We start from the raw sequence: 13,371 nt of genomic DNA on the forward strand, positions 1-13,371 counted from the left end.
CCACAACAATAGCCTCAAGGATATTCTTCACCAAAACACTGACTGAAGGTGGTATTATAACACAGAAAAGACTACGACCATGCCTTTTTGTTCACTCATGACTTTGAGTGAACTTTATATATATATATATATATATATATGTATATATATATATATATATATATATATATATATATATATATATATATATATATATATAATTTTTTTTTTTTTACAGACATACCAACCATTCTCAGTTTGAGATTTAACCATATCCACAATGGTTATCTGTTATGTGCTCTGTTATATGTTCCATATATTAGAGAACTATCAACATTTCACAGGAAAGAAAGAACGTGAATCACCTACATGGTACATAATCTGTTGAAACTTTTATACTGTGAGATGTCATTTTAGATGTTTTTTTTTTCCCCGTGTGTGAAAGAACTACAACACCACCACTTCAAAACAAAAGAATAAACAAGATACTGAATGGCAACTTTACATAAAAATTTCTTTGATAGATTCTACCGTAACAGAAGGGCTCTTTTATGGCTCCTAGGGGCTAATCACTCTTGTTGGCAACTAGAAAAGCTAAGAGCAATAGTTTCTTTTTATTGAGCTGCTGCTACCTCATGCAAAAATCACAAAAAACATTTTGTTTGAGAATAATTCTGCCTCAAATAATTTAGTTTCTTACTTTCTCCTACTTTATATTATAAGGAATGTGAAAAACAGACTTTCTTGTCCCGTTGGTATTTCATCTGCTGTAGTTGTTTGTTCTATTCTAGAAGTAAGAATTCTTTGTGATTTTATAGTGTCTATATAGCTACCAATTATAGGTTCAAAAGAGAATTTACATTTCAGATGGGGAATTAGAAACAAGAAGAGCCAATGAGGCTAACAGAAAATTAAAATAATTTTCTTTCTAGACAATATGCATTATATAATAAACTTGGTAGAAGGGATAAATCTGAAAAAAAAAAAAAAAGCAAGAGCCATTAGGGATTTGTTATTTATGTTTTTAGAAATACTCTTATGTAGTGAGATCAAGTTGAATGAGGTACATCCAATATAGTGTTCCTGAGAAAGCATACACTAGTAGGAATTAATCGCCCCACCATCTTATTTACAGAGAATATGAGATTAACAATTCAGATAAATGTTATCTTTTTTTTCAGAAATGGTCTAAGTAAATGTGTTTATCATAATAATTGTAGTGATAGCAATAGTTACTACTATTAAACATTTTAAAAAAACAATTATCAGGTGCTTTTTCTTTTCTTTTCTTTTTCTTTTGGTCCCAGGTATTTTAATAAGACTTTCTACCGGCTCATTCAATCCTCACAACAACCTGTTATAATTATCGCCATTTTACAGATGAGAAATTGAAACTCAAAAATGTTTAGGTGATTTGCTCGATGTTACAATGATGGAACTGGTCCTAGAACCCAGATCACTCTTAATTTGCTCAAAGCCCATTTCCTTAACCATTTACTGTACTGCCTCCAACATAAAAAGATACTGCTAAGAGATGGTGATGGAGCATGGAGGAGATTAATGAATGTATTTAATTACAAAAAGAGAAAATTATTTTAATAGCTAGATAAGAAAATGACAAAAAAACAATTAAGAGACTCCATAAATGACCATTAAAAAGGAACTGGCCCTCTTAACAGCTCTGATAAACTGGGAAATGTTTTTAGACATTTCTTTAACAGCATCAGCCTTGAGTTAGTAACCAATAATAGCTTCTAAGCAAGTCAATTGCATTTTTATTTTGGGTTCTTAGATTGGACTTTAGGCAGGCAAATTCTATTTCATATTTGCTTTTAAGCTTTATGCAACTCAGGCAACTCTAAAGGTGTGAGCTGCTGATACCATCTGGGGCTTCACAGCTTTGAAACATGGCATCTTTCAGGGAATTAGAGGTTTCTCTCATGCTTGCTATTTATGAAGGCTTTATCGATGTTTGAGTTTAAAGCAGGAAAAAGACTACCCATTTTATCCCTGTGTTGGGAAGCTGCTCTTCTTTCTTGTATCATATAGAAAATATGTTGAAATCTTCCAGACCAAGACTCTCTACTATCTGGTATATGTAGAGGCTGGAAGAATAAATTATAATACAGTGGTTTTTTTTTTTAAATCAATATCTACATATACATATTTTAAATAAGAATTTTCAAGTAACTATACTACTTTCACTGAAAAGTTTTAATCAAGATTGTGTGAGAAAGTACATAAGTGTACATTAACATTGTTATCTGTGAATGAAATTATTTTGACAAGGTGGAAATAGATGTAACAATTGCTGGGTGCCTGGGTGGAGCCAAAAATCTGGTAAAAAACAACAGTATGAGCTATGATGATATTCAAGAAAACCAAAATACTTACCTCGAACAGCATAGCCGTCTTTTACTGATGCTGGGAAGGGGGGTAGGTTATCTTTTGCATATACATCTTGAGCAAGGACTCGGCCCATTCCATCTGAAAGAAGAGAAAAGAAACAAAATACGGTTGTTGAGAGTAAGTGGTAAAATAGGTAGGCATACACAGGATGAGCACGCTTGCTTGTCTGACAAAGCTTGTACATGGGCTCAGTCAGACCTCCTGATTTCTATCCTGATTCCCGGCAAAAATCCCAGAACTCCTGAAATCTATCCTGATTTAGAATACGAGAAAGAAGAGATGCATTCTAATGTCTGACATGAAAGGTTAGACTCAATTAAGAGTAATGTAATGCATGCAGAGACTATTTGAATATGAGTAGCTACAAAGTCATCAAGATGTTTTAGAGTTGATGTGTCATTAAGCCTTTAAGAACCCAAAGATGACTTTCTTTAACATTTTCATATCCAATAATCTGACCCAGTGATTTCACTTCTAGAGAGCTATCTTAAAAAAATGGCTAAAATCTTTATGCACATCTTCATGTCAGAGTTGCTTACATTATTGAGAAATGGAAAGAAATGAAGAGACCAATAATATAGAAATTTAAACAGACAATGATCTATCCTTATGATAAAACATTATGCAGGCTGAAGTTAATATTTATGAAGAATATTCATTGACACAGGAAAATTCTTATGACATATACTTAAAAACATGCAGAATTGCACATGTAGTACACAATCTTAAGATATATCAATAGAAAAAGATAGGAAGGGCATACATGAAAATATAAAGCATTTGTTATTTCTGTATGTTAAAATTATATATAATTTTTATTTTGCTACACTTTTCTGAAAATTTCCAGGTTTTTTTTTACAAATATCACGTTATTTTTCATAAGAAAGTTTTTTTCCTTATGAAGAGAAAAGCAAAGAAAAAGAAAGAGCTTCCTTATCATTCCATTTGAATTTTAGCCTTGATTTTGGTTTTAGTAAGTTAAAAAAAAAAAAATCACTGACTATAAGAAAAGGGCCAGTAACTTACTGTATGAAGTGACTATTCAAACCACTCTAGATGAGAATTATTTTTGGCTAGACCTCAAGAATTTGAACTAGTGTCAACAAGAATAAAAGCTTCAAGAGTCATGACCGATTCCTTATATCCTCTAGTCAGAATCTTTATTATTATTATTAATATTATTATTATTTTAAAGAAGTAAAACAATAGTAAGTAGGAGGTGGAGAAAAAAAGAAGAGGAGGAGGGAAAAATAAATCAAGTTTCTCTTCATTGACTACAAGTAATACAGGACTTGATTTACATGAGATATTTGTTTAATTAAGGAAACCCCATTGTTTCCCGAGCTGGATGGGTGAATCTTTTTTTATTTGTTTGTTTTTGGCTTTGTCCTTCTTAGCAACATAGGGCCTGTGGTTTCCAGATCCCTGGACCAAGAAGTGAGTACAGAGGATTAGATGCCGCTGCTCTAATCCATAGCGATAGTGATATTGATGTTTTCCTTTTAGGCAAGTGATTCTAGCTTCCTACATTCTTTGGATGTTGAAGCTATTTTTTGGAGCTATCCTGGAGCTATGGACTATACTGTGTAAGACCAGGGATGGGGTGGGACCAGAGGGTCTGGTTTGCACTCATACATACAACATTAACTCCCAAATGAACCTGAAGCTATAAAGTAGTTCCTGGTGGTGAGTGAGCCCCATTGCATTTGACCAGGATTACAATTAACCTGCTGGGGATGGCTCCTTATTTGGGTGGCCTGAGGTAGCGAATGAAAATGTGAGCTCTACACCAGCTCAAATCCTAAGAGAAGACTTTGCCAGGAATTGGAATAGTTTAGTAATGGTGATTAATTATCAAAGATAGCACAAGGGCTGAGTTTTTCTGGAATCTGGCCCAATTAATCTAGTAAATGTTTATATAACATTTTATAAATTACTAAGCATCACATACATAATATCATTTAATCCTCACAACAATCTAGTAAAGCATTATTATTTTCATTTTACAGATAAATAAAGAGAAATTTTAACCAGGTTAGTCACTTACCCAAGATCATGTATTTCATAGGTGGCTAAGGTAGAACTGAAATTTAGATCTTAGAACTTCAATCCTTACTACGCATACAATGGCAATTGCTACATTTATGCTTCCTCTAACTACTACTCTTCCTCTATTTTTTTGACATAAAAAGCTACAAGGTAATTCATCAAAATATTAAGCATAGAATTATCATATTATCCAGCAATTCCACATTTAGGTTTATATTGAAAGAACTGACAGCAGAGACTTGAACAGATATTTGTGCACCCATGTTGGTAGCAGCATTATTCACAATAGTCAAAAGGTAGAAGCAACCTAAGTGTCCATTGATGGATCAATGGATAAACAAAATGTGGTCTATACACATACATACAGGAATATTATTCAGTCTTAAAAAAGGAAGGAAATTCTAACATATGTTATAACATGAATGAAACCTGAAGACATAATTCTAAGTGAAATAAGCTAGTCACAAAAGGACAAATACTGTATGATTCCACTTATGTGAGGTAATTAGAATATTCAAAATCATATAGTCAGAAAGTAGAATGGTGGTTGCCAGGGGCTGGGGAGAGGGGGGAATATAAGTTATCATCTAATGAGTATCGAGTTTCAGTTTGGGGAGATGAAAAAGTTTTGGAGATGGATGGTGGTGATAGTTGCAGAACAACGTGAATGTACTTAATGCCACTAAAGTGTACAATTAATAATGGTTAAGGTGATAAATTTTATGTTACATGTATTTTACTACTATAATAAAAAAAGGGAATGAGGTAGTGATACATGCCACAACATGAATGAACCTTGAAAAAATTATGCTAAATAGAAGAAGCCAGTCACAAAAGATCACATATGATCCCGTTATATGAACTGTCCAGAATAGATAAATCTCTAGAGATAGAAAATAGACCATTGTTTGCTTAGGGCTGATGGAGGAATGAAGGGATCAGAGGTAGATGACAGTGAAAGGGGACAAGGATTCTTTTTGAGTTGATGAAAATGTTCTAAAATTGACTATGGTGATGGTTGTACATATCTGTGAATATACTTAATAACACTGAATTGTATACTTTAAGTGGGTGAATGGTATGGCATATGAATTGTGTCTCAATAAAGCTGTTATTGTTTTTAAAGGGTAAGGATAAGAAATTTTTTTAAAAGAAGAATATTTCTCTCATTCCAACATACAATCATATTTACAAGAGTTAAGAAACATCATATTTGTAGCACACATACATCATCTGGTCTTTATAGACCTTCTTCCAACATCATGGGAATAAAAATAAAACATTTAATCTGGAAAGAAAGAACTGCTTCATACTTAAGTTATTAATGTAAATTTCATAATATATATATATATATATATATATATATATATATATATATATATATATAATTGGCTAGCTTTTTATTTTGGACTTGTGCTAAATATAGGGTTGCTATCTTTAAGGTAAATTAGATTCCCACTGAATTAGTTCTGCTTTTGGAGCTGGTATCAAGTTAACTTACCAGCAGAGTTCAAATCTCTTCAAAGAGAAAAACATGCATTACCTCAAGTTTTGGTCTAAAAGCCTAAGGCAAGGGCCAGAATTTGAAGAGAAATATGCAATTGATTGGAAAATGGTAAAACATCCCAGGTGGCAGCAGATACAAGAGTATTGAAGGAAAAAATGTCAGATACACCTCTCTGCTCCACAAGCCCCTAATATGTCTATGGCTATATCTATATCATCGATATCTATATAGCTCCATATCTATATCTATATATCTCCATATCTCTCAGTAGGGTTCAGGACTAAACAATGGATAACTCTTCTAAGCAGCCAATGTTAGGATTCATTCAGTGTCTGACCAGATAATCTATTTGGGGACTCAAAGAGTACCTATGTAGTAGTGCTGCAAATTACTTTATCACATGGGACAGTTTCTCTTGCTTACATACGTATAGAAACTTACATAGATGTTAAAGCAACCCTTTTCTTTGCCCATAGGTAGAGCCCAAGAATTAGTGATGAATAAACTTTGGGCATGTGATTTGAAAATGGGAGCCTTAGCCTTCAAACTTGAATGGGAACCAGGCAAACTAGATATTATGATTGTTTTCGGTTTTGCATTTAGCAGAGAAACATCAGTGAGCAGCTGAAGCGGTGGGAGCCAAAGGTTTTATTATAATATCAGGAAAACATGAGCGAAATTCCTTTTTCAGTTGGTCCACTCCAATGAAAACCCTATTTATAATAAGCAAAAGACAGTTTCCCCAATATATAAATAATGTAACTAATATGCTTTCTTAGGAATATTTGGTGGTGGGGGTTTACAGCTCTTCAGTGCGAAGGAGTGAGCCTTTCAGTTGTAGAAAGTTAGGCTATGTGCCAAGAAGCTATGGTCCCACTTCCAGAGTCTGAGGAGATAATGTCCATTCTGTTCTACTTTTCCCCTCTCACTGTATGCTCTAAGTTCTGTATAATAAAGAGGTCTTCAATTTGATGAAGATGATGACAAATATGCTGGAGGTCAGAAATCTTGAAGGCACAGCTATGCATCACTGGGGACCCTGGGCAATATTCTCATATACAATTAAGTGCTATGAAGAGGTAGATAAGAAGGAGTGGAAAAGATAGGCTGATGATTTACACTGTTTTGTGTGGTATGCTTACTTGTACTGCAAGAAGACAGTGGCAGAGTGCTTGGTCAAAAGTTGGTAGCCTTTTTATGTTGTCAGCAGGAAACTCATATAAGAGTCAATTTCCCACAGATAACAGTCATTAATGAATTCCCTACTCTCTGGAGTGAGCTTTTTTACACTGGGATGACTGGTCGAAAAAATATCTTCAGAAAAAGTCTCTACAGATTCAAATGGCTGACAATGGAGGCATAGATAAAGAAAAATCAAGATAGTTATGTATAAAGTTGAGCATGATTTGTGAGCATTAAACACAAATATGAAAGTAAATATTTAATTTGTTTGCTTGGACATTTATTCTGGCCCAGATAATACTCTCTTCCTGCTGTCTAAATTAAGATGTTAGGAGGACTCAGTGATCTTTGGATGTAAGAGGGAAAAACATGTTAATTTCTCAAAGTCACTTATTGCAACGATCCCACAGTTGTAAAGCTCCCTGTGTAGTTAGTTCTAAGAAGGCTTTGGAGGAAGCCAAGGGAAAACTCTGAGTTCAGTGGTCCAGGAAATTGATTCCTTGTCCTCACTTTCACTAACCAAGATACCATCAGTTATATATTTCAGGAGTGTGGGAAGAATGTGGTAGATAACAGAAGGTTGAAAAGAAAAGATACTATCCAAGACAAGTCAGTTTGCTATTGATTGTAAATCCCTCAAAAGTTTACTTACTTACTAGAACATTTAAAAACCACCACCACCGATCTCTTTGACCTAACAGCTATCCACTGTGCTCACCAAAAGAGCTGAGAAGGCAGTCTTTACACATACTCTTACTCTGGACAAATGACCATTGGTAGGAACAATATTAGCTAAGTCCAAAGGAGTAAGAGGAAGGTGAAGCATGTACAGATTTTTAGGTCATTACAGTGTTAAAAAAGTTTTAACATATTTACAGAAGCATAATATACTTACAGAAAACTTCATGATTATTTAACAGACACTACACATTTAATATGGTGAATGACTCCAATCCTATCCCAGTATAATTTATTCTCCACATATTCATTGTGAATTAGAAACAGTAACTAGACAACATTTGGTATATTATCGATCTCACTTATGTATTACAGGCTTCACATAGGTGTAAACAGAGAAAGACTGAATGATTTAGGGGTGAATATCCCTTTGGTGAAAACAAGTATATTAATTAATCTCTAGGTACTCCAGAAGTCATGTTTATGGCCTAGTACAGTAAAATCCCTATACTTTTAAAATGAGTAGCATGTTCAAAGTGGTATTATGTTGTGCATTTGTATTTTTCCATCTAGGGACTTATTACCTGCCAATGTAATCAGTAAGGGCAAACATTACAGTTGTTACCTCATAATATAAAAATCAGCTTTGTACAAAGTCATAGAATTTGGAACACAAATGTTATGATTACCAGAAATGATTAAGTCATGATTTAACAATACAAAAAATGCAATAGAATTGGTAATGAATTATGTTGTGTTGTGGTTTCATGATGTAAATATTCTTGAGTATTATAGCTTACATCTGTGTTATATATTCATTTCTATATATGAAACATTAAGCTTTAAAAATAACTGTAACTACAAAAAATATTTAACTTAATTAAAATGAAAGATATATTTTTTAGGGGAAATATTAGTTTAAAAAAATGCCTAAAATGTTCTTGAGGTCACAGACAATGTTTCAACTGAGAGGAAGTGCTCACTCCTTTTGGTACTTGATGATGGAAACCTTGCCACACCCAGGTCAAATGAATAGGGTGTCACTGATAGCGCTTAGGTCCAAGGGGTGAATTTATTGGTCAAGATTTGGTACAATCAAACAAATAAGCAAAATGCTCTTTCTATAGTTTGAACAATTTCAACTCTTCTTTATTGGTAGTTTCTCAATCACTGTCCTATAAACTATAATATGCTCCATAAAAAAATATTTTCTTACTATAATTTCCATAAATTTGAACCACATATCCTAGTGTCCTAAAAGTAATTCCTAATTTTTCAACAATGATTGGCCCTACATTAGCATATTACTATGGCTATCAAAAAAAGTTAATACATAACAAGTATTTTAAGAAAAGAAAAAAAAGATATATGATGAAATAAAGCTCCTAGAGGGAATGCAAGCAGAAATAAATATCAAACGTACCATAATATTGACTTTGAAGTAATACTGGTGGCTTTTTCTCATATTGTTAATATCAAAATAAGGAATAATAGTCTCAAGGTTGCAACAGTATTACTGAATCATTCAGTGTTATTTCCAAATGATAAGACAAGATGTTAATAGTTGATTTTTTTTCAGCAAGTTAGCTAATCAAGGGCATTGGAGTTTATAGAAACAAAAAATAAGATTTTTAAGCACTTAAATTCTGTTTTTGAAAAGTTGAGTTAAAGTTTTAAAAATTATTGCAAATCTATTCCATGCTTCTACACATTCAGATACATTACCAAGAGTGTTGTTGATTATAGAAACCTTGCATCTCTGATTTTCTTCATATGCTTTTGTCTCACAATTAAATGAAAGGAAGACTTGAGTTTTCCTGGCACATAGCCCGTGCTGCTTGGGGTGCTAAGAGCCTGCCAGGAACTGCAAAGTCTTTGCTTAAGAAAACAGTCAAAAAGGTAACTAACTACTGCAGCACTGGATGCTCCAATGGGAAAGTTAGTCAATTCAAACTTAAAAAAAAAAAAAAAGCTATTGCCAAGTTTTCATTCCTGGTAATTGTCTTTCTGGTACTGGGAAATCCTTTACTGTCATTTAAGTTCATCTCTTCAATTGCACTAATTTTCTTCCCTATAGTTTGGAAAATCTTGTGTACTGGGGGTGCCAAAAAATGCATACAAGTGGACACTTTGATCAACGTTGCTCAAACAGTAGTAGTTCGCCATAATTAGAAGTGTCTGGACGCTGATGGTAACCACTTTGAGCACCTCTTATAATTGCAAAAGTCAAATGTGACTTGTATTCATCTTTTGTTATTGGTATATATTGAGTATTACAATTTTAATAGATTTTTTCCTTTCTTAAAATGTGTATACGTTTTTTTTGTACCCTCTATATTTTCATAAACTTTCATAATTCTACCAATATAACATTAAGAATGAACAGGAATTTCTAAAAACCCGAGATAGTCCTTTGAAATTTTGAATAAGGTGTTTTGATGTTATTCCTTTGTAGAAATTTTCTATTTCTTTTTCCATTTTAACTGCAATACTTTTTCCATTGCTTATATTCTGAATCCTAACCTAATACTATTAATATAGACTATGGTACTTCAAAATAGATACTGAATAAAAAGATTGCTAAATAAATTATACCAAATAAGACATATATATTTAAAATGTTAAAATATAATTAGGTACCCCAAAAATAATGAAAACTAAAAATCATATTTAAAGACTTATTTTAATCTCAGACATATCCAATAAAAGCAATGTAAACTAACTTAAATCATATTGAAAAATTACTTCCTCCTTATTTTTTTGATTAAACATAGATTATTTTCCATCAAAATTACTTAAAGTGAATACATTTATAATACGTTTTATTTTTTACATGGAACTATATAATAGTATGTATAGAAGGCAGTAGGAAATAGGAAGATTTGTCCACCTGGTTGCGACATAGGGATGATTAGGCCAACACTGTAGCTTCTGATTTCTATGTGAATGAGTTAATTTTACTCAGTTATATAACTATAAAAAATAACTTCCCCACACAAGGGGGCTTTGTGAGTACCGTGATAACAGCACATATGTGTGTGCACAATATTGGGGGGAAAGAAGCACCTGAAGGCACATATACGGAGAGCAGATTGGCAACATAATCACAATTTTTGGATATGAAGACCAGCACAATTGCCTAGAGGTTATGGTTACATACACAGACATACACATCATAAACAGAGAGAGAGAGATTTAATGAAATGTTCATATTTGAGGAATTCAGGGAAAAGTGTAAAGGGAATGATGTAATAACATAAATAGAATGATACAATGAGCTGTGCATATTTTAGAGGTATAATGAAATTTATGGACTAAAGAGTAGAAGAGGTGAGACTACCTGAAGGGAATTATGAGTGAGTTCAAGCAGTCACATTCATGGAAAAATCTATAGCAAATGCCAGCACAGACCAATATTCCAAGAGATATTTGTAAATAAATGGCATCATCCTACGTAAAGATCTTACTAGACTAGAGGCAGAAACTGGAGGCAGTAATTTGGATAATAAGAATATATGCTTTCACTTGAAATATCTGAATAACTACCTCGATTCTCTGCTTCGATTTTATAAAGTTCGACCAGAGATACACTGAAAAACAGTGAAAACTGCTAATTAGTTAAATTTTCTAATGAGATTGGGAGTACATGCCTGAAGGTCCTGGCTGTGGGAAGTGTAAATTTGATTACAACAAAACGCTTGTGGATCAACAAATAGAGCTGAGCCAAGGAATTCTAGCTTTGACTCTCATTTACAAGTGTTTATCCTAGGGCTATGATCGCACAATCTCCACGTGGAGAAGCGAAGAGAACAATTTACTGAATTCTAAATATGGCAGTTTAGGGAAAACTAGATGATTCACATAGATTATTTCCTTTAATAGTATCTCACAATGACCTTATTGGGTAGACATTACTTCTATGTTTACATATGAGAGAAATAAGACTCAGAAAGGTTATGTATAACAGCTTGCCCAAGGTCTCTCAGCTAGTTAAAAGTAAAGACAGGTAAAGGTTATGTTTGATGGCAAAGCTCTTTCCAGTATACCTTACTGCTTTTTTCATTCTTTTTTTGACAGCCCCTGAAACCTCAGGAGCAGTTAATGGATTCCTAGCATGACTTTGAATCATTTTGGTGAGAACCTCCTACTGCTTCAAATCAGGAACTTCTGAATTTCTGCTAAGGGTAGTAATTTCAGCTGAAGAAAGCTGCCTGTCTTCAGGCAGTTATCTAACTATAAGTCAGAGACAGGGAGAAATGGCTCTGCTGTGGTCAGTATTCTAAAAGAGATACTTCATTGCTTCAACCTGAGTTGTAACAACAGCAAAGCTTAAAGGTCCTTGACTAGAATTGCTTAAGTCTTTTGTTGAAAAACAACGAACCCAGATGCTGAAGTCTCTGGTCATTTAATCTTAAATAAGAAAGCCTAGAGTTTGTAATCTAAAATAATGCTCCTAAGTAAGTAGAAACTTTTCTATTGAAAGCTCATAGTTTTTCCATTGTTAATGAAAGACTGGGGATTATAGGGAATGGAGCCAGATATTTTAATCTGCTTTACAGTAGCTAGTACTGTGCCATACGTGAAGTTGTAATTTATTCAAGTCATGCATTTTACAAGCAAAGAAAATGAATCATAAATGATAGTCTTACAAATATTATCATCCATTATTATGCCAGTTATGCCTTTCACAAGAATCCAAAGGGAGGTATTTATAATCTATGGAGCACGCTCCTTACAGGCCTTGCTTGCAGATAGGAGCTGAAAATAGTAGAAATGCTAAAATACAGATCAGAGATAATAGAAAATTCATCTGTAGCCAAAACAGATCAAAACAAATAAATAAAAAACCCCAATACTTTATACATATATGCACATGTAGGCACTTGCTTTAGGAGAATAATTTTCAATATTCTGTTATGATAATCCAGGAAGTTAATAAAAACCTAAATTAAAATGATAGCTTTGGGAATGGAACAGAAGGGATGCATTCAAGAACAGAGAAGAAACAAACATTGTAGAGGTAAGGAAAGTAAGTTTAGTATTGATTATGTTAAATATACTGGCAGGAGGTATACATTTGGTGTATGGGTCTGGAGCTTAGGCAAGTTCTGGGCAAAAACACAGATTTAGAAATCACTTAACAGGTAGTATTGGAAACCATGGGCATGCATGAGGTTATCTGAAATGAATGTGCAAGATGTGAAAAGGATCAAAGTCAAAAACGCTAAATAAAGTTTATATTCAAGGAATGGACATAGGAAGGCAAGCCTACAAAAACGCTGATTAAAGAAGACAAGTACCACATTGTTTGCCTGTCTCTCTTGTGCAGCACACAGTGAGATCCACGGGGCAGAAGTGCTGTTTTGTTCCTCTTTGTATATCCAGGACGTAACATAGTACCTAACATTATTAAATGTTTAATAAATATTTGTTGAACAAATTGAATTATGTTTCTACGTATGTATGGTGGTGTTTTCAAAACACCTACCTAAAGTGCCTAGGAGGGTTAATTATAACACCCTTTTTTTGCATTACAGATTGAGTTTGATCCAATGCAAAGGTTGAAT

General features: G+C 33.4%; 1 protein-coding gene across 33 annotated transcripts in view; it reads right to left on the reverse strand.

Annotated features, from left to right (window-relative positions):
• The window catches only part of GPHN (gephyrin), a 428,300-nt gene that overhangs the window by 76,018 nt on the left and 338,911 nt on the right, over window positions 1–13,371 (reverse strand). For all 33 annotated transcript variants that reach the window (XM_019733621.2, XM_019733618.2, XM_074327335.1 and 30 more), the window contains one exon: window positions 2,374–2,466. In XM_019733621.2, coding sequence (XP_019589180.1) covers window positions 2,374–2,466 — 93 coding nt within the window. The remainder of the gene's footprint in view (window positions 1–2,373; window positions 2,467–13,371) is intronic.

This window comes from Rhinolophus sinicus, linkage group LG03, assembly GCF_036562045.2.
Source record: "Rhinolophus sinicus isolate RSC01 linkage group LG03, ASM3656204v1, whole genome shotgun sequence".
In the NCBI taxonomy this organism is placed as follows: Eukaryota; Metazoa; Chordata; class Mammalia; order Chiroptera; family Rhinolophidae; genus Rhinolophus; species Rhinolophus sinicus.